This window comes from Lynx canadensis, chromosome C2 (assembly GCF_007474595.2).
Source record: "Lynx canadensis isolate LIC74 chromosome C2, mLynCan4.pri.v2, whole genome shotgun sequence".
Classification (NCBI taxonomy): domain Eukaryota; kingdom Metazoa; phylum Chordata; class Mammalia; order Carnivora; family Felidae; genus Lynx; species Lynx canadensis.
This window is the reverse complement of record NC_044311.2, coordinates 136,912,404-136,938,145: the sequence shown is the minus strand read 5'-3', so window position 1 is coordinate 136,938,145 and position 25,742 is coordinate 136,912,404. Positions and strand designations below refer to the sequence as shown.

General features: G+C 34.2%; 1 protein-coding gene and 1 long non-coding RNA gene across 2 annotated transcripts; one reads left to right on the top strand and one right to left on the bottom strand.

The window, feature by feature from the left end:
• The first annotated feature begins 910 nt into the window (after positions 1-910).
• On the top strand, positions 911-19,323 carry LOC115523657. Its single transcript, XR_003971809.1, has 3 exons — positions 911-1,427; positions 9,996-9,998; positions 19,313-19,323. It is a non-coding gene; the product is annotated as an uncharacterized LOC115523657 (long non-coding RNA).
• Positions 1,478-2,831, bottom strand: LOC115523656 (eukaryotic initiation factor 4A-II-like). Its single transcript, XM_032594779.1, has one exon. It carries the CDS (start codon positions 2,798-2,800, stop codon positions 1,577-1,579), a length of 1,224 nt encoding a protein of 407 aa, XP_032450670.1. The 5' UTR covers positions 2,801-2,831; the 3' UTR covers positions 1,478-1,576.
• Positions 19,324-25,742: the final 6,419 nt, after the last annotated feature.

The following is a 25,742-nucleotide window of genomic DNA, read 5'->3' as shown; positions in this document are numbered from 1 at the left end:
GTATTTCATCAATGTATTCCAAATTTTAAAAAAATACACTAAAATTTGTATTTTTATTTTGGGTCAGGGAGTGAAATTATTTGAATTACATTTTGCCCTGGTTTCTTTGTCATTTTCCTATATTTAAATATGTATTTAGTATAAAACTAAAGTGAGCAGTATTTTTGTTTTATAAAGCCCAAATATATTATAAAAGTGAACATATACAGAGAACATTCATAGAACTTCAGCTCCTAGGTATAAACACCAGATTGATTTGTTCATATGTGTAAGGCAACCAGATGTTCAAAACAACAGGTTTTGTAATTTCAAAAACAAAAGTCACGAAATATCAATACTCATCAATTATAGGATTGCCAGTAGATTGAAATATATTTATAGACTTGATTTCTATGCAATAATGAAAAAGAACAGGGCACAGACATATATGTTAAGACGGATATATTGTGATTTGGGAGAAGAAGCCAAGTTGTAGGCAAATCTACAGAGTATGTTCCATTCCTAGGGAGCCCACAGAAAGGGAAAAACTAAGCAAACAAGCAAAACCTACAAAGAGAAACAGGACAGTAATTAACGTATAGAGAATCGGAAGTTGATCCCCTCTTGGAGAAAAGGAAGGTGATGTGGTTTGAAAGGATCATGCAGGAGACTCCAAAAGTGCTAGTGTTGTTTTCTTAAGTATAAGCGTGTTTACTCAGCTATTTATCTATCACTTTCAATTGTGTATATATGCTTTTAATATGTGAAATAAAACAATAAAAATACAAATGATGGCATTTTATTGGAAAAAATTCTGAGCACTTGTAGTTAATTTATTTAATAAATGTTTATCGACAATTTCTAGGTGGCAGGCACTGTACTAGGTGTTGGGGATAATAGTGAATAAGGAAATTAGGAAACTCGTTTCTTTTTTTTTTTTGTTTTTTTTTTTAAAGTGAATATACAATTTATTTAACATTCAAACTTCATTAAGACATGTGCAATATGGCAATTTTAATTACTGGGGGTTTAACCCTACCTAGGATATGATTGCTTGCTGGGGCTTAGCAACAGGGTCCAGTTCACACTTAGCACTAATTAAATACTTTATTGAATAAATACAATACCAAACAAAATGCATTCAAATGCTTTCTAAAAAAAAAATCAATTTTAAAGGCCTTTCTATTCAGGCTAATGACAAACACAATAAAGGCAGATATGCTAGTTTAACATAATTGGCTGATTTTATACAGCACTTATATCTTTTAGTCCACAAGTATATTATTAAATGATAGAGAACATCTAATACAACCATTTCTACAGAACTAGGAAATAAATTTCTAAGAAAGAAAGATTTTACAGACCCCATCTTTTATACCCAACCCAACAGTCTAACTCTAAAGAGGATAAAGCCAATGCCTTTCTCCTCATAAGAGCTCACGACTAAAGTCGCTTTGCTATCAAAATCTGTATTTCTGATCTGTTATGAGCATTGAGACAAGATTCAAATATTCCCAAAGAAAGAAGCACAATGCACGTTGTGATCGCCTATTCAGCAACAGCGAGCACTGCATTCAAAACTATCTCATCCCAGGAATTAAATAAGGTCAGCCACATTCATTGGCATTTCCTCCACTGTAGTATTGTAGAAAGTCTCAATGTCACGAAGAATCCTCTTGTCTTCTTCAGTAACAAAGTTTATAGCCACACCTTTCCTCCCAAATCGACCCCCTCTGCCAATTCTGTGAATATAGTTTTCACGATTGGTAGGTAGATCATAGTTTATAACCAATGACACTTGTTGCACATCAATCCCACGAGTCAACAAGTCAGTAGTGATCAGAACGTGGCTTGACCCTGATCGAAATTCCCTCATGATAACATCTCTTTCCTTCTGGTCCATGTCACCATGCAGAGCAGAAACTGTGAAGTCCCTGGCGTGCATTTTCTCAGTGAGCCAGTCCACCTTGCGCCTTGTATTAAGAAAAATAACAGCCTGAGTAATCGTCAGGGTCTCGTACAAGTCACAAAGTGTATCCAACTTCCATTCCTCTCTTTCAACATTAATATAAAACTGTTTGATTCCTTCAAGGGTCAATTCTTCCTTTTTCACCAGAATTCGAATTGGATCTCTCATGAATTTTTTGGTCACTTCCAACACATCAGTTGGCATTGTGGCAGAAAGCAACACAACCTGAATACTCGTATTTAATTTTTGGAAAATCTCATAGATTTGATCCTTAAACCCTCGGCTCAACATTTCATCTGCCTCATCCAAAACAAACATTTTGATCCATTTTGGAGAAAGGTATCTTCTGTTTAACATATCAAACACTCTTCCTGGTGTACCAACAACAATGTGTGGTGCTTCAGCCTGCAGTTTTTGCATTTCATTCCGAATATTGGTTCCACCAATGCAGGCATGACAAGTTGCTCCCATATAGTCTCCAAAGGCCAGAATTACCTCTTGGATCTGTTGAGCCAGTTCTCTGGTGGGGGCCAATACTAGTGCTTGGGTCTCCTTGAACTCAATCTCCAACTGTTGCAGGATGGAAATAGCAAATGTGGCTGTCTTGCCAGTACCTGACTGAGCTTGAGCAATCACATCATACCCTTTAATACAAGGAATAATAGCTCTCTGCTGAATAGCTGAAGGCTTCTCAAAACCATAAGCATAGATGCCCCGAAGAAGAGACTCCTTTAAATTCATATCATCAAAGTTATCAACAATCTCATTCCAGTTGCTCTCGATGACACCATCGGGGTCCATTCCCTCTGGGCCTCCATGTTCTCTGTTATAATCCGCAGAGCCACCAGACATGATCCGAAGAAACACTCAGCTCCCGACTGGAAAGAGGAAACTCGTTTCTTAAAGAAACTGATTTTAATGGGATCATGAGTCATGTAACAAGTTAATGAAATTACATTGTTACCATGACTATGCTGGGTGCTGTATAGTGTAGAGGCAGGCAAGTGAAACATTGTAAATGAAGAAGTCACTCTAACTGTGGTAGCAGACACACTTCTACTATACTAGTAAGACACATCTTACTGATATAGGGAGCCATCCCTGTAAAAAGATACAGTAAAATTTCCAGACAAATAGGGTATGAGAACTTAAGGATATTCGTTCGTGAGTTCGAGCCCCGTGTTGGGCTCTGTGCTGACAGCCCAGAGCCTGGAGCCTGTCTTGGATTCTGTGTCTCTGTCTCTTTCTGCCTCTTCTGCACTCACGCTCTGTCTCTCTCTGCCTCTCAAAAATAATTAAAAGTTAAAAAAATTTTAAAAAAATGAATAGTGAAAATGGATTTTAGGGAATGTGATTAGAAGTTAGTTTGGGACATAGAAGCCAGGTTCAGACAGTGATGATGGATTTTTATTTATTTGAAAGATCTGTAAATGGTTACATTTTTGTTTTATTTTACTATTATTCTTAAAAAAGGAATAAACAAAGAGATGAAAAATATCCTACTGTATTTAGATGAAAGTATTGTGAGCCAATTGACATAGTTTGTGTTATATTTTCAACATTTCAATTTCTTGACAACAGTAAACTCATCCAAAATTTCTCATTTGAAATGGAGAAATACTGTTGCCTGAAGCATATTTAATTTCCTACACTGGTTTCCACTGGGATTTGTCAAGCTTTTTCACTGACTCCAATATCTCTGATGTTCAAATATGACCAATGTTTTGATGTTCCCTTAATGTCTGAAAACTATAAATCACAAGCAAATAAATTAAGCAGGTTTGAATGAGGCCTAAATTTTGAAACAATATATTCATAAAACATCTATGAATAGAATAATAGTCTGCCGACCCAGTGTAATAGATGGCTACTCAAATAATTTAAAGATCTGAGAAAATATTCAGAACAACACAAATGGAATTTGTGATTTTATTGAAAATTGAAATATTACAATTAATTTTTAATTTATCAGGTTTAAGATATAAGCAATCAGATTTTTTCCCTTTATAACTTGACATTTGACAATCAAAACCTGGTTCAAAACACATATTTCTGTCTTTGTGTGCTGTACACAGTTAGATTGGTATTCAATGCAAGCTGGCCCTAGTTTAGGGAGGATGGTTTTAACTACCACCCCATTAGCTGTTTACTTTGTAGTTTAAGTGATCACTCATACTTGGGAACTTATCTGACATATATAGACATAATTTTCAAGAGAAAAAAATAACGTAAACTTTTGTAGAATCTCTTATGGCCATCTTGGTTAAAAAGATAATTGATTTTTATGTTTTGTAATGATCTGTGATCCTATTTAGGCGTGTGCCTTGAAATCTACTTATAATATTTTTAACAAGGTTCCCAGAAATTCAAATCCAGATAAAGTCTTCTGGCTAATCATAAAAAAGAAAAAAATCTAAAATCTTATTGCCACCATTAAAAAGTTAATCCACTAGCTATTTAGAAAAATATACTTGAGTAGGTCAAGTTGAGAAGCTATGAACTGATTACAGTGTTTGTAAATCAATTTGGGTAGTACAATAGGTATATATCATCTTGGTAGGAAACGATTTTTTTTTTTTCTTTCTTCTCCCTCTACATCTTTTTTCTTCCTATCCTCTTCCTCTTCCATAGTCTGGTATACTCTGATTCAGAGAAATAATATTCTATGTTAATTTCCCATTTGGAAATTTCCCCTCCGCATCTGGAAGTAGTGGAGCATCTGACTTATGAATGCCAAAACAATAATATTAAAGAAGATTGCAAAAAAATTTTAACTTACTTTGAAGTATGAAGAGATCATCTTCCAAGAAAACTGAGATATAAAAACTCAAATCCATGTTTACATCTGGTCTATTCTCTTCAGTGTGGAGATCTTCGATTTTTCTTCTGTATTTCTAGAATTTATGTGTGGCTTTTTTGTAAGATATGTGACATATTGGTGAGCCGCACTGCTATTAGACTTTTTTTTTAACAGAAAGAATAAAATATATAGTCTTTCACTATAACACAGGACTAAGAGCATATGAATCACTTAATAGTTGCCCATCCCCCTTGCCATGCCTGCTCCAAAGATTACTTTTCTCCTTCCCTCTCCTGAGGTTTTTGAAGAAACATCTGAGCCAAAAGAGTTGATCATATTAACTTGGAAATTAGCATAGAATATAACTTCTCTGAATCAAAGTATAAATTTTTCCTGCTTTTCAATTCCCTGGAACCCCAAGTGTGACTTTTAGTCTAAGCTATTGGGATAATTATCTCAATCCCTCATTTCTCCTGGTTATGAAAATTCAGCCTGGGTGTTTTATATAAACGAGAATACGGAATTGAGCTGTTAAATGAATATAAGCTCGGGCCATTTAAAAATTTTAATAGAATTATTTGGTGTGTGCACTTAATACTACCAGACCCTTCTATCCATTTCTATAAGTGCAACTACGAATCACTTATATTAGAACGAACTGATATGTCAATAGCATCATCTTTAAACTCTTGGGGCTTGTATCTAAGCATATGAGGTACTTAATTTCATGCTCTAATAAAATTGTTGATTTATATTCTCTACTAACTAATCCTTCTAACTGCGTTTAATAATAATTAAATTGTATGGTGTTTTCCAAGAAGACAATTTTAAGCTGTCATTGAAAAGAGAAAAGATTTGCATGCATAAATGTAAATTGGCTTTGTTGTTTATTAATATAGCTAACATTTCTCACTAACTTGAAATATACCAATGTATAATGTAAGGATATAGGAGCTTAGAAATTTTTCAGAGTTAGCTTATGCTCTATACTTCCATTATGATTCAAGTGCAGAATTTAAATAAACCAACTTAGAACTTCCATTATTTTCTTTGGCAAAGCAAATCACACTATTTGCAAATGATGATGCATTTATATATTTTTACATAACTCCAACCAAACAAAACTGCTTAATGTGTAATTCATGCCCTCAGTTTGATCTTTTAAAAATGTTAATCCCATAGTAATATTGTGATTGTTATTTAATTACTTGATTTTTTTTCATCTTTGAATTTATAGAGTTCTAGCTCCATAATAATATCTTAATAAGACCAAAACGCATGATTTTAAGAACATAATTTCAAACATGTGTTGAGTAATATAACAAAGAATAGTGAGTAAATTACTTTTCTAGAGTGTAATTCATTAAAAAGTTTTAGGTATGTTGTGCATTTATTTCTACTTATAATTTTAATAAATTGTATTGAGTTAAGGGGGGGACCTAGTAATGTCTATATATTGGAAAAAATATCATTTCAAATACCTGCTTTGGAAATAATTCAAACATCATGTCTACTACCATTTTCACCTAAATCAATTGTGTGAGTGTGTGTGTGTGTGTGTGTGTGTGTGTGTGCGCGTGTGTGTGTGTGTGTTTTCCCTTATGGCATACTGTTTTAGATACATGGGTGTGAAGACAGTGACTTTATATGTATTTCCTGCTTTTTCTTTGGACCATCTGCTGCAATTCACTTGTGATTTAGCTTAATTTGATTTTCATTATAGTCTATATTCTCCTCTAATTTCTGGTGATCTTAGCTAACAGCTCATGATAAAGAGTAAGACACTAAGCAAGACTACTGTTCACTTCTACATGCACAGCAAGGCTTTAATTTTTCTTTACTGTTTATCATTCATTTTTGAGAGAGAGAGAGAGAGAAACAGACTGAGCATGAGCAAGGGAGGAGCAGAGTGAGAGAGAGAGGGAGACACAGAATCTGAAACAGACCGCTCAACAGAGGGAGCCACCGACACGCTCCAGCAAGGCCTTAATCTAAGGGTGATATTGCTGGATTTTCCTTTGGGAGAACAAATGCCATTATTTAGATGTCTTTTCTTGGTACTTTTAGTTTTTCTTATAGAGAAATCTATCATTCTTCTTAATAAGGGGTGAAAGTTTGAGTGTAAGAGTCCTGGGGGCATGGCAAGAGAATAGGGATGGCCACGTCATTCAATAAACACATTTTCTTCTAGTTCTTCTGTTTTCCATATGGTGTTCCCACCTCAACTGTGCCTGATTTCCTTAAGGCTCTATTTGGTGCGGAATTCTCTAGAAGTCTACCTGTATCTTTCAAACATTCCTCCTCTTTTAAATCCTGCAGCCATACTGAGGGTGCCTGGTGTGGTGAGAACCTGGGCTTAACCTAAGTTCTACAGGGCACTCAGAGAACATCTAGGCTTCCTATTCTCTTTTTCCCTCTCTTTATATTCTAGTCCAAGTCAGTTATTACTGATCGGTTTGCTGGTCCACTTTCAAGAAAAAAGTCAGCCTGACATTTTTCTCCTATTTCCTTTGTCCTTGTGTGATGCATGCCTCCTCCCTCTTCAGATATTTTTGTTGTCTTTTTTAATAGGAATTAAGAAGACATTAAAGAAAATATATGTGGTAAATTTGCCATCTTTATTTGAAAGTTTTCACTTGAAACTATTTAAAGAAAAAAATATTTAAGCAAAATATTTTAGAATGCAGTATATAGTCAATATATTCCCTCAATTAAAAGGTTTTAATGCATTATTTCTGAAAAAGAAATAGTTGTATATCCTAATTTGAGCAAGGTGTGCCTTTTTGGAAAGAAGCTATCGTCTTGCTTTTCCTTTTCAAGACACTTTCATTGTTAAATAGTCAAAACTCTAGGTTCTAAGACCAAAAATTTATGACATGTTTTCCCCTGATGAGGTATACAGTAAGAAATATACCTCTCTTTAGAAGTTTCTTTTGATCTTGATTTGGAGGAATGCTTAAAAATCACTTGGCATTCTCTATAAATTGTCTGTTTAGTGTTGGTATTTGATTGGAAATTCAGCTACTTATCAAAGTTCTAAGTAAAATTTTCAACATTGGTTTTCTTGTGAGATTAAAAAAACATAGTTTAATGAATGGTTTTCCTGCCCCTAGAAATTTCTTTAATGCACTTCTTATAAAATTTTTAAGTTTATTTATTCTTGAGAGAGAGAGAGAAAGAGAGCAAGCACAGCACAGAGCCCGAACTCACAAACTGTGAGACCTTGACCTGAGCCGAGATCAAGAGTTAGATGCTTAGCCAACTGAGCCACCCAGGCACTCTTGCCCCTACAAATTTCTTAAGCTCTTTAAGGAGAGGGGGTTGAAGACAGTCACATCTACCACAGAAAATGGAGCTGAGCAAAATGGTAGATACTGTAGATTATTGGTCCTTCCAGGGTCCACATCTAATTCTCCATTATCTCAACATCCTCAGAAATAGCTTTTAAGATTGTGTGTGTTAGCTGCATATTAAACGGTCTCCTAATTTAAGGAAAATTCTACTTGATATCATTAGGTCATTTAAAATATTTCAGAGATGTTTGCTGCCTTGTTGCCATAATGGATTAAAATGTTCTTGTTTGTTTTGCTTTGTTTTATAAACAATATTCTTTCAGATTCGCTATATATCACCTGATATCTTAAAAATATATATTTGGTTGAAGTTTATTTTTTAAATTTAATAACAGATTATGTTTTAAAATACATATTGAAGGAAAGAAATGAAATAAAGTAGTTTTGCAAAAGAAATGTTACAGTTCCCAGGAAACTAAGATTAATTATATATGTAGCTCCCTCTTCTTTAGTATCTCTTTTAATAGGGATTTTATGGTTAAATCATTTTTGTTAAATCACCCAATTTCTTTGTCCTTCTTTTGCTTATATTTTCCTTTTAAAAGGTTATTAAAGTAAACCATTCCCTGTAGCCATAGTGTGCTCAGGTGGCTTTAATGTATGATATTACAACCTTGTCCCCCGTGGTTTTATTGGTCAAATGTGACCCATCTATTAAATCAAAAATAAAGAATGGGAGGCTTCTTCTTTGTAATGTGGAAGAGGTCACATCACATGAAAATTAGACTGAAATGGTTTGCTTTAGAGAGCAGGTGGCTCTTATTTCTGTTATTGACATGGAATTTTATTTTTTTTTTAATTTTTTTTTCAACGTTTATTTATTTTTGGGACAGAGAGAGACAGAGCATGAACGGGGGAGGGGCAGAGAGAGAGGGAGACACAGAATCGGAAACAGGCTCCAGGCTCTGAGCCATCAGCCCAGAGCCTGACGCGGGGCTCGAACTCCCGGACCGCGAGATCGTGACCTGGCTGAAGTCGGACGCTTAACCGACTGCGCCACCCAGGCGCCCCTTGAAATGGAATTTTAAAACTCAAATGTCAATTGGACATCATGTTCACCACTATCCTTAGTCAGGAAATGTGAAAACGAAATGTAGAAACATTCTTGTCTAAGATCACAGAGCATGTCATTAACATGGTCGGATGATGAATCCAGAAATTGATGTATAAGTCTATTGTTTGTAAGGTTTTTAGTGATTTACAGATAATATTTATGTTAAACAAAAATAAATGCCATAGGGACACTCTAGGATATAGTTATTATAACAATAACTAATAATATGTCTTGTATTAAAGATATCTTTAAACATATATATTTATAAAACAATTAAATGGAAGAAACAGTAAATTACTTAGAGGTGATTCAGACCTTTCTTATATAACTAGCTGTTAAAATATATTTATATCTTTAAAATTGTTTTACACCTATAAGATATAGGGCTGTGTCACATGTGTCAAAGGACAACTAAAAATTTTGTATTATTATAAAAATCCATTTTTCTCTTGATTCTTTCAAAAAAATTACTAAGGATTTAAATTATAGAGACTAAAACTTATTTATTGATTTTCTTTTATGTTTTCTCTCCATATATACAAATATTTTCTCCTAGGTTGACTACCCATTGGTACTTAGAAACTGGGGGCTCATCTGGTATCTGTGTCTCTTTCTCAGAATTTATATACATATATGTGTATATAATATACTTCTATGGATAAAATAGTTGACTTTATTTTATTTGTTGTCTCTAAGATTTTATTTTTTAAGTAATCTCTACCCAACATGGGCTCAACTCAAAACCCCAAGATCAAGAGTCACATGCTCATCCATCTGAGTCAGCCAGGAGCCCCATGACTTTCTTTAAAAATTTGCTTTGGGGGCGCCTGGGTGGCGCAGTCGGTTAAGCGGCCGACTTCGGCTCGGGTCACGATCTCGCACTCTGTGAGTTCGAGCCCCGCATCGGGCTCTGTGCTGACGGCTCAGAGCCTGGAGCCTGTTTCGGATTCTGTGTCTCCCTCTCTCTCTGACCCTCCCCCGTTCATGCTCTGTCTCTCCCTGTCTCAAAAATAAATAAAGGTTAAAAAAAAATTAAAAAAAATTTGCTTTGACATCTCATGTCACATTGTTTTAATCACACATTTTTTTTTAATTTTTTTTTTAACGTTTATTTATTTTTGGGACAGAGAGAGACAGAGCATGAACGGGGGAGGGGCAGAGAGAGAGGGAGACACAGAATCGGAAACAGGCTCCAGGCTCTGAGCCATCAGCCCAGAGCCTGACGCGGGGCTCGAACTCACGGACCGCGAGATCGTGACCTGACTGAAGTCGGACGCTTAACCGACTGCGCCACCCAGGCGCCCCTAATTACACATTTTTAACATACTTGATTTGCCTACATATATGTATACATACATATATGTATACACACATATATATATTTACTTATATTTATTTTATTTTAGTTTTTTTTTTCCTTTTACTATTTAAATGTCTACTTCCTAATGCCAGTTATGCTAGTTATCTAAGGATTTTTTTTAAATTTAGGTAATTTGGGCATAGTCCCTATGCATTTGGAGTATCCAGACTTATGTCCCTTTTATTTTTCCTTTATGTATTAATCCTACTACAGGTGAATGAATTTTACAAAGTAGACTGTAGGTTAGATCTGAAGATTATGACTTAGCAGTCCGTTTCAGGAGCTGAAGGTCTCCAGCATTTATTTACATACACATGTATTTTGACTGTATAATGTTAGGAGAATAATCTCTATAGATGTTTCTTTGTTTTTTCTTGAAGTAATACAGAAATAAATAACAAATTTTTGCCCTCTAGAGTTAGCAAATATATTATTGAAATAGTATGGCAAAAAAATAGTTTCCTATTAGTTGGGAAAGTGTTTTATCCTGAAACAGTAGTCACTTTAATAAAAACTTATTTTATCCCTTTGGGTGATTCTGAGATCTTGAGTCACTGAGTGCAAGATTAACTAATACTCTTAATATTAGAAGTGAAAAGGATTGGAGGGATAGAATAAAGAAGAGTAAGAAAGAAAAGAGAGTGATAAGGTGAATTAGTCATCCTTCCCAGATCATTTTATATGAAGTGATCTCTTCATTCTATAACACTTTATATTTTATATATTTATATTTTATATATTTATATTATTTTATATTAAAAGTATATAACGTTTCTATATGTATAACTGTACTATTATGAAATGAGACAGTGCTTCATAGTCTCTCTTATTTTCTATTTCTTTTAAGTGGAGTCACTGATCGCTTTTGTTCTGGACAGCGATTACAAGGATGATTGTATAGCAAATGCTGTGAAAAGTAGAGATACTCTCTCCTTCCAGAACAGAGGACTGATTTGTTTGCTTTCCAGGATAAGAAAGTTAAGGTTTCCTTGTGTTGCAAAGCTTGGACAGGTTTTTTACATTGCTCCCCTCTTATAGTCATTGGCATTTCTTACACTTGGGCTTCCTTGGCTGAGGCCCAGAGCCACTGAGGGTACAGCATCCATGGTCCAACCACTGCATGACCCCAGTGGAACGAGAGAGGAAAGTGGAATTGATGCCATTATGAAGCTCATATCACCTGCTGTGTGCTGAGCAATAAATTTCTTTTCTCTGAACCAATAAGCCCTTGTCTTCTCCTAGCACCCATGAAGCTGTGGCAAGGTAAATTGTTTGCTTACAAGTAGGGCAAAATCACAGACACGTCACAGTTCTTTAGACAGTATTCTCTTTAAAGATCTTTCCAGTTGTATGATGAATTCTAAAGTCCAAAATTCTCTTTGTTTTCTTAAGTTTACTTATTTATTTATTTATTTATTTATTTATTTATTTATTTATTGAGAGAGAGAGAGAGAGAGAGAGATTGAGCATGCACAAGCAGAGGAGGGACAGACAGAGAGGGAGAGGAAGAATCCCCAGCAGGTTCTGGGCTGTTAGTGCAGAACTCTACTTGGGGTTCGAACCCAGGAATTGTGAGATCATGACCTGAGCCAAAATTGAGAGTTTGTCGTTCAACTGACTGAGCCACCCAGGTACCCCTAAAGTCCAAAACTCTTTATTGGTTTTGTTTACTTGAATTTTTTGTTTTTCTCTTCTTCTTTCTTTTCTTTTTTTAAAGTTGTTTGTGTTCTTGCTTTTAGTGTATATTACAGAAATAGTCTTAGTTATTCTAGGATTCTAGGATTCAGATGACTCAGAATGACAATACCTGGGTCAGAGTGATATGATAAGATACATAACTACCAAAGATTCCGCAAAGTAAAATTGTGAGTTACGAAATGAACATGAAATATTCATGGGACTCATAGAAATATTGAGAAGGTGTGGAATTTTCTCCTAAGCAAACAGAACCCAAATCTATCTGATGTAGATGTTAAAGGGCAAATTCATACAACTGACATCTGTGTTTCAATATGTTAGCACAAATAATGAGACAATATGTGAAGATATATTCTTTAATAATAACTATGAAGTCAATTCACAGCAGAGACATAGAGCATTTTGTATATATTTATAATCTACAGTTTGTAACATAGATTTTCACATTTTATGGGGCTTTCACTATAATCTACCTTCAGTTGTTTTCAACAAGGCAATCAGTTAGTGCTGCAGATTTAGCTTACTTTACTTTTAATACTCTTTCTTCCCCAAAATGTATCTTTAACTTATGAATTGGCCTATATTAGAGGACAGAGAGTGAATTGCCTTTTCCTTTGTAACAACTCCCAAGAGAAATTACAACACTAGGTAAAATTAATTCAGTTACTCTCTAGGGCCTTTGCTGGTCTCCCAGATCATTCCAGTCTACTTATAATCATTGTCAGAAAAAGCTATACAAGCAGTAGATGCAGAATTATCAAAATACATATTCTAAAACTGTTCAAACTTATTGATTTATTTGCTATAATTTTTTGCAACACTTGAAATAATAAAACAATGCAAACATACAAAAAAAGAGACATTTATAGTGACCTAGGTGAAGTCAGATCAAATGGAAAATCGTAACTGAAGACCTTGAACAATAACAGAAGAAAAATTGTTTTATAATTTCACAATGATATTTTCCTCCTTCCATTTTTGTCATTAATGTCCTCTGGGATCACTTTAATACAATATTATTCATTTAAACTATTCAATGTAACTTGAAATAATATTCATTAGAACAAACTTTGATTTATTTTTAAATTGTTTTCCATTAAAATTACAAACTTTGTAACTAGAGTAGACCCAAGAGAAGATCTTGTCCAAATTTCTTGTTGTACAGATAATGAGATAAAGGAATTGAAAGATGAAGGCATATTCCCTAAACCTTTTCTCCACTATAGAGAATACTACAAGTTGTCATTAACATTCATTACACTGCTCATTCCTCCATAAGATCCTGCATTGGAGATACTCACCTTGTTGTGAATTCAGGAAAACAATGCTTGGTTTGTTCCCTAAAGTATTGCTTACTCTCAGGAATTTACATGAATGGTTTATCCTAATTTTTCTCTGAAGTTTTATAGCCCAGCCAGAAACATTATAAAAATGTATCCTAAAATTTTCCAGATTATATTCACTATGTTGAGTAAAAATTGCAGTGATTGTTTGGCAGTTAAAGTGTGCCATAATGTAACAGACTTGCAAAGTTAAACACACACACACACACACACACACACACACACACTCAGAGGCTAGATTACAAAACCATTAAATAAATTATAAATATTTATTGGAATAAATGATGCATCAAGGGAAATATTAGGAATTTAAAATATATATTCACAGAGTAGATATAAAGACTCAAATTAAATGAAAAATAGCCTGGCACCTAATTAGCTCCTAATATAGTATTTTAGTATCACTATAATTGCCCCTGTTGTTATTTGGGTAGAAAAATAGAAATTTAAATGAAACAATTCTTACCTTTGGGAAATTAATAGCTTCTGAACTACATGCAAACAGAATAAATATTTGATTAAGATGATTTCATATAAATCAAGTGCTATATCTATATACCAAAGTTATACCTAGTGAGGTTTTTATTTTTTAAAAAGTGTGATAAAAGTCTTATCCAGAAGGAGATGTTTTATAACCTAGATAATCTAGAAAATGGAGCCTGAAGTGAAGCTTAAATACTAATATTTAATTGTGAGCTGAAATCTCATGGCATTCATTTTTGAAATCCAGATCTTGACTGACCAAAAGATGTCCTATCTCCTGCAAACAGGGCAAGTGTCTGGACCTTCTTTGGAGAGGTGAAGAAGGTCAGTATTGCTAGAACATTAAGCAGTGGTGGAGGAAGGCGGAGCTCTACTTAGCAAGTTGCCAAAGCCCAGGGACCAATTGGGACCACACTAATTTGGACCAAATGGATAGCAGGTGCCAGGGGCGCTAAAATTGGATCTGATACAATGTTCTTAGTTTGGTATTAGTTTTGTTTTTATTTTTTATTTTTTAAAGTTTTTCTTATTTATTTTGAGAGAGAGAAAGTGAGAGAATCCCAAGCAGGCTCCACACTCAGTGCCAAGCCTGATTTGGGGCTGTCTCACTACCGTGAGAAATCAAGAGTCAGAAGCTAAACCATGTGAGCCACCCAGGCACCCCTTATTTGTTTTTACGTTCATCCTAATAGTGTTTATGTGTACCCTGAATTCGCTGGAGAATTTCTAACCAATTTAATTTGCTTCTTATATATAAGAAGCATTTTTGATTGTTGTACTTTTGTTAAATTTATATGGAAGATAGTATAGGTATACCTCTGTCATCCAAGGTGTGTCCTTTTGTAGGATCCCCCTTTCATGTACCAGGACCCAGAGTACAATATATATCACTTAGTGTGGAAAAGGATACGCAGAAATTATTCCATTCTCTCATCGTACCATGGAGAACTGCGGTATTTGTCCATCCAGTGTTTTGATGATCTGTGGGACACACAGTTGGCTTGTATTCTAGTATAGGTACTCCAATCCTATTACTCTCCAATAAAGTTACAGCTTGTAGAAGCACCTGGGTGGCTTAGTCAGTTAAGCGTCTGACTGCATCTCAGGTCATGATCTCATGGTTTGTGAGTTCAAGCCTCGCATTGAGTTCTGCACTGATAGTTCAGTCTGCCTGGAATTCTGGGTCTCCTCTCTCTCTCTCTGCCTGTTTGCTACATGCTTTCTCTCTCTCTCTGTTTCTCAAAACTAAACATTTTTTTTTAAAAGCTAGAGCTTATAAAACTTTACACAATTTTTGGGTCTAATCTAGAGACTAAAAAAAATAATGATAAAGTAAATGCCATTGAAATAATTATGTTAAAAGATGGGCCCTAGAATTTAAAACTCAAGTATATAAAAGTTATTTTATCCTGTATTATTACAAAAATATGCATTAGAAAAACATTTTCTGAGAAAATGTATGTGCCTATCATTTTCTTGCCACATTGAGGCCATATGAATAAAATATAGTGAAGAAATTATGAGTTAAATAAATAATATTACCTTTTGGCTTCAATTATTTGAATACTTAATAAAACTAAAAATTCTGAGTTTTAATCTAAAAGAGTCTATTTAAGTTATTTATGTTAAAAATAATATATTTTATGTTTTGAAATAAATAATCTAAGTGGATCAATAATTTACATTATATTGCCAAAGTAAGCTTGGCATTGAAAGAGTTCTTGGTTTATAAGAAAGAGTTTATAAGAAAGAGTTCTAACTTGGTTAATTAATAATTATACTCAAATACATAAAGTTTTTTTATTAAGATAATTGTGTCAGAAGAAATCTATACATGTGATTCTAAAATATAGTGAATATATTGCAACAATATACACCCACAAATTTAATGTATTTATGTAAAATTATGCAGACCACAAAACTTCAGTTTTTACAATAAGTGAATGAAATGATGTTTCTTTTTCTAGGATAGAAAATACTAAAGCTAAATATTAAAATGAATAAAAATAAAAATATAAATAAATATATATACACACATATTCCCCTATTAAAGTCAAAATTTTCAAGGTAAGAAAACTTTAGAATATATTAGTGATTGATACTAGTAAATATAGAAATATGTAGGACTTACTATATTTAAACATTTCTTCTCTTGTAGTTGCATTTTTTATGTTGTTCATTAGTCATTATTTTACAAAATTGATTTTATGTGTTGTGTACCTATGTACATTTCAGATAAGTTATATCTATCTGAATGTTGTATTACAAAAAGGAAAACACATTCTCTCTGATAATATCTGAGCTGTGTGTTTGAGAAAAATTATATGATCTACAAAGACCATACAATTTTTTGTTTCAATAAGAAACTGAGGAGCCATTCACACAATAGCCATTTTTTTTCAATGATTTCAGTACTAACCATTCATTACTGTAAGAAAATCCAAATTACAAAGGTCAAAACTGAAAAAATAAAAACCGATCACTTCTTCTCCCTTCAATTTGTAAACACATCTCTATCATCTTTGGACCTGACTTTACTCTATTTTTGTTGCAGCCTAGTTTACAACTTCTAAAAAAACTAGAACAACCAGGTCAATGATGGATATGTGAATTCCTTTGGCTTTTCTGACTTTCAAGGTGTAGTTTCCTTTTGTTTGGCATAAACCCAATAGCAGTTTGAAATATATAATTTGTGATATCTAATTAGTCAATCATCTAGATTCAATTTATCAAAATTAATGCTATAGAATAAAGGGCTGTATCACACATAACAGGGGAATGTAATAAGCTGCTTTCAATACCAACCCAACTTGTAGGGTAGGAAATCATGACTTCCCTGAGGTGTCCAAATTAACCTGGAACAAAGGTTAGAAATTCTCTTGGGGAGGCCAGGCAGTGAGGAACAAGCAGTCTCTTCCATACCTGGACTTGAACAGTCACGAATGTCCCTGGGGTTTCATAAATCAGAAGCAGTCAATGGTGTCTCACTTCTCTGCTCTGAGACTTCTCATCCTTCACCTTCCTCTTTACTGCTACAATATGATATAGGTATCATTACATTTATCATGATGTATTATAATTTATTTGCTTATTTGTTTATCTTGTCAACTACACAATGAATTATTTAAGGAAAGAGAACTTGTCCCATACTGGTTTATTCACAGTATCTTGCATTTGGGCCATTCCTGGAAATGTGAGGTAGGGCCACTCAACCCATTTGAGCTTGCCCAAGATAATTTCATTTGAAACAACAGCAACAACAACAAGAACAACAGGAATTGCTGGCATTTTCGGTGGGTCCCTTAGATATGATTAAAGAAAGAAGTTTTGAAGTCAGAATCAGAGCCATGTAACCCACTCTCCCCAGCTTTGGGCCCAGAACATTACAGTTGAGGTATCCAAAAACCTAGCAGGGCTTTTTAAAACATACTTCCAGATCCACAATTTTAAGTTGCAATGTAAAAATTGGTAATTGTTATTCAAATAGAAGCTCCTACTCTTTCCTTCTTGTGAAAGTGATTATCAATACTTATTTTAATTTTTTAAATAGTATCACAAGTTTTTATTTTATTTATTTATTTTTCATTTATTTATTTTACAAAGAGGGAATGAGAGAGAGAGAGTACGAGGTGGGGATAGGGCAGAGGGAGAGAGAGAGAGAGAGAGAGAATCGTTAGCAGGCCCCAAGTTCGGTGTGAAGACCAACACGGGGCTTAATCCTGTGACCCTAGGATCATGACCTGAGCCAAAATCAACAGTCAGACATTCAACTGACTGAACCACCCAGACGCCGCTTAATTTTATTTTTTTTTATTTTTTTTAAATGTTTTTTCAACGTTTATTTATTTTTGGGACAGAGAGAGACAGAGGATGAACAGGGGAGAGGCAGAGAGAGGGAGACACAGAATCTGAAACAGGCTCCAGGCTCCGAGCAGTCAGCACAGAGCCTGACGCGGGGCTCGAACTCACGGACCGCGAGATCGTGACCTGGCTGAAGTCGGACGCTCAACCGACTGCGCCACCCAGGCGCCCCATTAATTTTAATTTTTGTATATTATTTGCTAGTCTCTTCTGCTGAAACTCAAAAACAATAGTTGATACATTGAAATGTTGGAATTAAAATTACTTTCTTCCTCTAAGAGTGATAGAAAAAGCTCATACCTGATTGCAGAGTGGAAAATTGTGAAGTAAGTGTCAGTGAAAGTTTAATATGGCTGTGTTACTCTGCTAGGGCTGCTGTAAGAAGGTATTACACTGTGGGTGGCTTATAAACATCAGAAGTCCATTTTTCTACAGTGCTAATGGGAGGCAGAAGTCCAAAATCAAGGTGACTACCGGTCTTGTTCCTTTGAGAGCCCTGAGGGAAGGATTTGATCTAGGCCTCTCCCCTTAGTTTGTAGATGATTAGCTTCTGTCTTCACATCATCTTTGCTTTGCACATCTGTATCCAAATTTCCTCTCATAAGGGCATTAGTCATATGTGATTAAAACTCACCCCAAAGGGCCACCTGAGTGGCACAGTCTCTTAAGCATTCAACTCTTGATTTCAGTTCAGGTCACGACCTCACAGTTCATGAGATCCAGCTACACATCAGGCTCTGTGCTGACAGCATGGAACCTGTTTGGGATTCTCTGTCTCTCTTTCTCTCTCTCTCTCTCTCTCTCTCTCTCTCTCTCTCTCTCCCTGCCCCTCCTTCACTTGTGCTCTCTCCCTCTCTCAAAATAAATAAATGAACATTAAAAAATCTTTATTAAAAGTATGGGGCGCCTGGGTGGCTCAGTCGGTTAAGCTTCCGACTTCAGCTCAGGTCACGATCTCGAGGTCTGTGAGTTCGAGCCCCACGTTGGGCTCCGGGCTGATGGCTCGGAGCCTGGAGCCTGCTTCCGATTCTGTGTCTCCCTCTCTCTCTGCCCCTCCCCCGTTCATGCTCTGTCTCTCTCTCTATCTCAAAAATAAATAAAAACGTTAAAAAAATTAAAAAAAAAAATAAAGACTCACCCCAAAGACCTTAGTTTAATTTAATTACCTCTAGGAAGATCCTATCTTGAAAACAGTCACATCTGAGGTAATGGAGATCAGTACCTCAACGTACAAATTTTGGGAAGGACATAATACAACTTATAACTATAGCTAAATTAGTTCTGCAGAAGCCTTAAGTAAAGACAGATTTTATTGAAATTACCGAGATTTGAAGTAGATATTCTCTTCTCTAACAACAGAGCCTCGGTTTTGCTGTTTGATTGCTCAAGAAAATAATGTGATTCCTTTCCAGGAAGATCACACCTACACAAATATATTTCAAAATGTTTATTTTGGACAGCTGCATCAGGAATGCAAATCTGCTGTCACCTTGTAACATCACGTTTTCACTTACTCACGTGGAATGCCATAAGCAACATTTTAGAAACACACTCACTTCGGGTGGTAAAAATTCACAGTAAGGTTGCCAGTTCTGTTGCCTTAAAAGAACATCTATGCAGCCCATCTTCATTCTTCTGGATATTTTATTTTGCACATTAACAACTGATAATTTGACAAGTAGTGACAATTGCTTTCTGCAGAATCACCTATGCCAGATAATATATATGCTACTAAAATTTCACAATAACATCTGGCTAGAAGAATATGATATAAATGTCTAGACACATCATTTTGTGATTTTACTTGTATTTCACCTTTATTTGCTAGCAACATTAAAATGAAGTTATTGTATATTTATTCCTTCCATCTGGGTAAAATGTACTTAAATGTCTTAGTGTATTAGTTATTTATGTCTAAGCAAATGCAATTATTTGACTAATAAAACAAACTGCTAAATAAGCCAGGCAATCATATAAACTATAAACCTATTTAAAGCTTTCAGCCCTCACCATGAGAAATCTTGCCTTAGAAAATGATGGTGAGTGGGGTGCCTGGGTGGCTCAGTTGGTTAAGTGGCCGACTTCAGCTCAGGTCATGATCTCGTGGTCCGTGAGTTCGAGCCCCGCGTCGGGCTCTGTGCTGACTGCTCGGAGCCTGGAGCCTGTTTCAGATTCTGTGTCTCCCTCTCTCTGACCCTCCCCCATTCATGCTCTGTCTCTTTCTGTCTCAAAAATGAATAAACGTTAAAAAAAATAAAAACAAAAAAAAAGAAAATGATAGTGAGGTGCTTACTCTGTGCCAAACACAGGTTGAAATTCTTGAAACATATTGTCTACTTACACGTATCATTTTTGTGACTACCTTATTAATGAGGCCCTACTAGTATCTCTTTTGCATATGAGGAAACTAAGGCTCAGAGAGATTAGGTGATTTATCCAACATCACACTACTGATTATGAAATAGTGTGACCAAAATTCAAACCAAGGCAATGCGATTCCAGAATTACGACTATGAGCGCACGCTAACATCTATGAGAACCGTGTGAAAAGTGCTGACGATTTAAATGCATTGACTTTAGACCGTGATACTTGAATTCGAATACTAGCTCTATTACTCATTGTCTGTATAACCTTCCCGAGTCTCAAAATATTCTTACCACCCAGTCTCAACCACGCCAACCATATCTAGCAAATATAAATCTCCCTTGGGGTTGCCAGTCTCCTTGATGTTTATTCTAGATGCATTCCTTCAAATATATTATAGCTTCTCTTTCTATGATAATGTGCCCCACATATTGCTATTGGATTAAAAGTGCTAATAAACTGAAAAAGCTTAGTATAGTCCCAGTCACAGAGTAGCCACCTAATTCTTAGCAGTTATCACTAACACTTTTACCAATATTTTTACCAGTCTACTCTGATTAATATTACAAGTACTGATCATACTACTAATAAATTTGAACTATAAGACCTAATGTAAGTAATTAATTTTAATATTTTCTAATGTAAATCTTCTACTGGGATATAAAGTTCAATAAAATACATAACTTTTATACATCTAGCCATAATGCTCAGAAGACAGAAGACCTTGTAAGTCAAAACTTTAAAAGAACTGCTATCATAGTTTAGAGACAAGAGGAGAGATGTCCTTACACTGCCTTTCACAGACACCAATGTTTCCTACATTTGTTTTCCTTGGGTGAGAGTTTCTTTCTAAACTAAGAAAAAGAATAAGAGTTCAACTTGACAGGTTCCCCAATATGTTATATATGAATACATTTTTTCATTGATAAATACATATCCATACACTTACTTTACTGATTCATAATCTATCAAAATTGTAGTGTAAAAAAGTTTTGTGAACTTTAGGAAATCATCAGCTACTCTTATTTTTCTACTTTTAAATAATTTGTATTGTTTTATTTTTCATAGCCAGCATATAACTTAGTTCATGATGACGGGAAGGAAATGCAGATATTTAGATTATTATCTATTTTGAATTTTAAAAGCATACAAATTATGTACAGCTGAAGATGCAAAAAAAGCCTGTTAATTTGAAAAATAACTCTGATTATTGAGAATAACCATACAAAAATATGACATAGAAGAATTAGAAAACAAATATGTTTTCCCATGCAAGGATAGAATTTGTAATTTAAAAAAATGTAAAATTACTTTTTACTTAAGAAAAAAGGAAATTACTAATGTTGTTACAGTTACTAATGATGAAATGTATTTTATAGTAGGACTACTTGGAAATTTTCATTCTATGTTCTAAACAGTGATGATGACTAAAATGATAAAAAAGTATTATTTATTAATATCTACCTAATGAAATGTATTATTCTTTCTGCAAAAAACAGTTTTATATTAACCTATATATTTTTATTTAAGTTATCTTTTTACATTACTGAGAAAATTAAAAAATAAAACAAATGTAAATTCTTCTTTAGATTGTTTCATTAGTGCATGTGATTATAAATATTTCACCTACATAAGATCCCTGTTTCCAGCACTGTATTTAAAAATAATTTTGAACAAATACATGGTAATGTTATGAAAACATATATACTGTTTTATTGGCCACATAAGTGGTTAATGAAGGAATCCCAAATAAACAAGATAACTTAAACTAAGTTGGTTTTTTTTATTAAGTAGTTCAATATTAGAGAGTGATACAACACTTAGAAAGCAAGAATTTTTATTCCCTATAATTTCTTAAAAGTAAGTAGTATGTGAAAAATAACTAGTCTATTACTAGTTAACAGAAGAGACCCCAATTGTGGCATATTTGAGAACTATTCTAGATTGCCTTGATATATACTAAATAAAACATGCTTTCCTTTAGTCTGAGTATATGTTTAAGAGCAAACTAACTGCATTCTAAATGTGGAATTAAGAATGGTGTCAATGTCATTAGTGTCCGTTTTGTAGCATTACAATGTATAGATCAAATAAATTCACTAGTGGATCAAATATCCTCGTGAAATAGGTAGAGGGCCAAGAAAGAAATATTTGAAACCTATGCATGCAAGCTTCATTTAGAGTATATTCTCATACAGGTCTACATCATAGTTAACGAAAATCTCTCATTAAGTTTGAGACAAACATGAAATCCATCAGGGGACAAGGTGAAAATTGAAGTTAAAGAATAAATCAATTGATTAAACCAGCATTTCTGACTTTTAACAAACTGTACCCTTTCCTAAATATACCACCTATCTGCTGACAGGTTAGTGCCATGATAAATTTGAGGTCTTGACCTAGTCTGTCAACAGAGTTTTTCAAGACAGTGGCCTGGACAAATTCTTCTCAAACTGTCTGGGAGAAGAGCTATACCGTTAATTTCTAATTCCACATGTGTAAAATATAGAAAAAGTAAATAACTAGAAAAATTAAACTAAAATCATAAATATACAACCCAGACTCCATTAAAAAATATTGGATCCTGTGGTCATGAATGACTCTATTATACTACTAAAAATGTTCTGTTTTTTCTTAATATCTGTCCTTATATTATCACAGACTGATGACAGATCGAAATTGCCTAGGTCAACTGACCACACCATGAGTAGCACAGGGCTAGATCAGGTAGCTGGAATTGCACAGAAAGATTAGAGATTCTGATTAACAGAGTTTTATGATTCACAGAACAGGTGTTTTTACTGTTGGTAATGGTGGCCGTAGCTTGTTTGTTTTGATGGTTGTTTAGTTTTGTTTTGAGGTTTCTATAAACCCACGCTTCTAGGGGAAAGACCTAAAATCAAGTCACACTTTTCTTCTGTCCCCTTACCAGTTCCCCTCCTCATTGTCAACTTTGCAACCAAAGACATGCATGTGTGCTGTGGTAGATCAGAAACATGACGTATAGCATGTAGAGAGTATTTTCCTCTGATGTGATGACAGCAGTCTTGCGTGGGACTGGAGACATACCTGGACCCCATTAACTGTAGTATTTATCCAGTCAAGTTGGAAAAACATTATTCAAAGCTGCACAGATTTTTTTCCACTTTAATTAATGTGACACATCCATTGAAAAGCTGTGGCAGTGCTATAGAGCAAGGAAGTTATGCTTGGTAAATTACACTGTCTAAGAAAATGGGAACTTCATCTCATTCTCTTAGATGCAAGCTGTATCTGCATTATAACTGTAGTCAAGTACGGACTGATACCATCAGTTCACTTGGCAAATATTTGCCAAAGTTGCAGCTTTGCAAATGCTTTAGACAATTCATGGAAGTGCACTGATGAAAAGTAATTTTAGTTTTGGCATACTTGTTCTTTTAATGTAGCCTCTTTTTATTTCCTTCTTATAATACCTAAGCAATATCTACATGAGGATGCAACACAGAGGAAAAAAGAGAGAGACAGAGAGAGAGAGAGATCACGGACAGCCCCCGTGGAAACTTCATTCTAATATAGTTAACTTTTATTAATTTTTGGAGCAGTATTCTAAGTCAGATGGTATGTGGATAGGGACAGATTTGGGAAAGGTCAAACATTTCAAGGCACCAAGTGAAATATCCACTGTGAGGGGGTATTACTGAAAAGTTGTCTTTTACTGCTTTGATTTAAGCACTTATTATTTCAATGGCATTTTTCCCCTCATTAATGGGATGAGCAACAATTTATGAAATTAGACAGATCACCTCATTCCACTAAATTACTGATGGTACTTATTTTAAATCATTTAAAATGTTCTCTGTTCCCGATGCCATGCTTGGAAAAATGTGAAAAGATGTAAATATTCATAAATTCATGGATTTTACATATATTATTGAAAATTAAATACATGAATAGTTCATTTTTACCCACACAGTGATATCAGGAAGGATATCAACCAAAATATTAACCATAGTTAATTTGTTATCTTTGGTTTACAGATTTTCACTTATCTTACTTTGTCTTCATATTTTTGTACCATTTTAATTTTTCTATTGAACAGTTATAAGAATTTTAAGTCAAGAAACATCATGCTATTTTAGTTTTTTAAAACACAGATATGTTCCCAACACATTGGGTAATTATGACAGGTTAACATCAATCCTAATTTCACTCAGGGAATATAGTAAGAATATTTGTTAATCATACTCCATTATGTCTCTGCACAATTACTGATGACCTCCACTGGTAGATAACTATGCTGTCCAATACAGTGGCTACTAGCCACAAGTAGCTAATGAGCAATTGAAACATTGCTAATCAGAATTGAAATATGCTTCAAGTATAAAATATACAATTGATTTTGAAGGCATAGTATGAAGTAAAGAATGTGAGTAACTCAACAGTTTTATATTTGTTTCATGTTGAAATGATATTTTGTTTATATGGGTTGACAAAATGTAGAATTAAAATTCATTTTAGTTGCTGCTTTTTCTTGCTTTTTAATTTCTTAATGGAGCAATTGAAATATTTAAAATTGTATGTGGTTTCTGTCATATTTCTATTGGACAGCATTGTTTTAGGGTATATATTGAGAATCGCCTCATTCTTAGTGTCATGCACCTACCATTGCTGTGCTGCTGAAACTTGACATTGATTCAGGGCAGTTCACCATTCATTCTCCCTTCCTTTCCACAAAAGAGATGGCCCCAAAGTATAAAACACTTTATATCCAAAAACATGTCTAACAATATATGTAGAAAATGTATACACTGAAAAATGCAAACATTATTTTTAAATGTTATATAAAACATAAATAAATGGCATGATTCATGAATTGAGATGTTGTATTTTTACAGATCTCAATTGTTTTGAAACAAACCTCAGATTAATTCTAGACCAATTCTCAACAAGCAATAATTTAATCCACTATATGGACTTATTAGCTATTTTACTATATGTAGAAAGTACCTGTTATCTAAAAGATGATATTTATTTTTTTAAAAATTATAAAAATATGAAGGATCTGATTTTGTGATTGAAAAATGAACTCCACCTTGCTCTCAGCCCTATTTCATCTAAGCAGTTTCATGACATTTGAATTTCTACATTGATTTCATTTCTCTAGTTTAAAACATTTCTTAGTTTACCAACCATTTGTTACACCCATTCAAATCCAACAACCCCTGAGAGCTGTAGCTATTTGAGCTATAATAATTTACAACTAATGAGGAAAATGACTTCAGAGAAGACTTTTTATGAGGAAATTGGAAATAGGGAATTTAAAAGTATAAGAAAGGATCCAATGCAGTTGATCCTGAACTAAAGCTTTCATTTATAGCAATGGAATTAAAATGCTGGTGCACTAAAGATAAACTTTGACTTTTTAACAATTTTATCCAGTGACAATGTTTTTTTGACACCCATTAATTATAGCTGTGGAGTGTATTATTAATGTA

Bases quoted from the DNA above. Each gene is read 5' to 3' on its own strand.
- LOC115523656 (XM_032594779.1), bottom strand. From the start codon at position 2,800: ATGTCTGGTGGCTCTGCGGATTATAACAGAGAACATGGAGGCCCAGAG.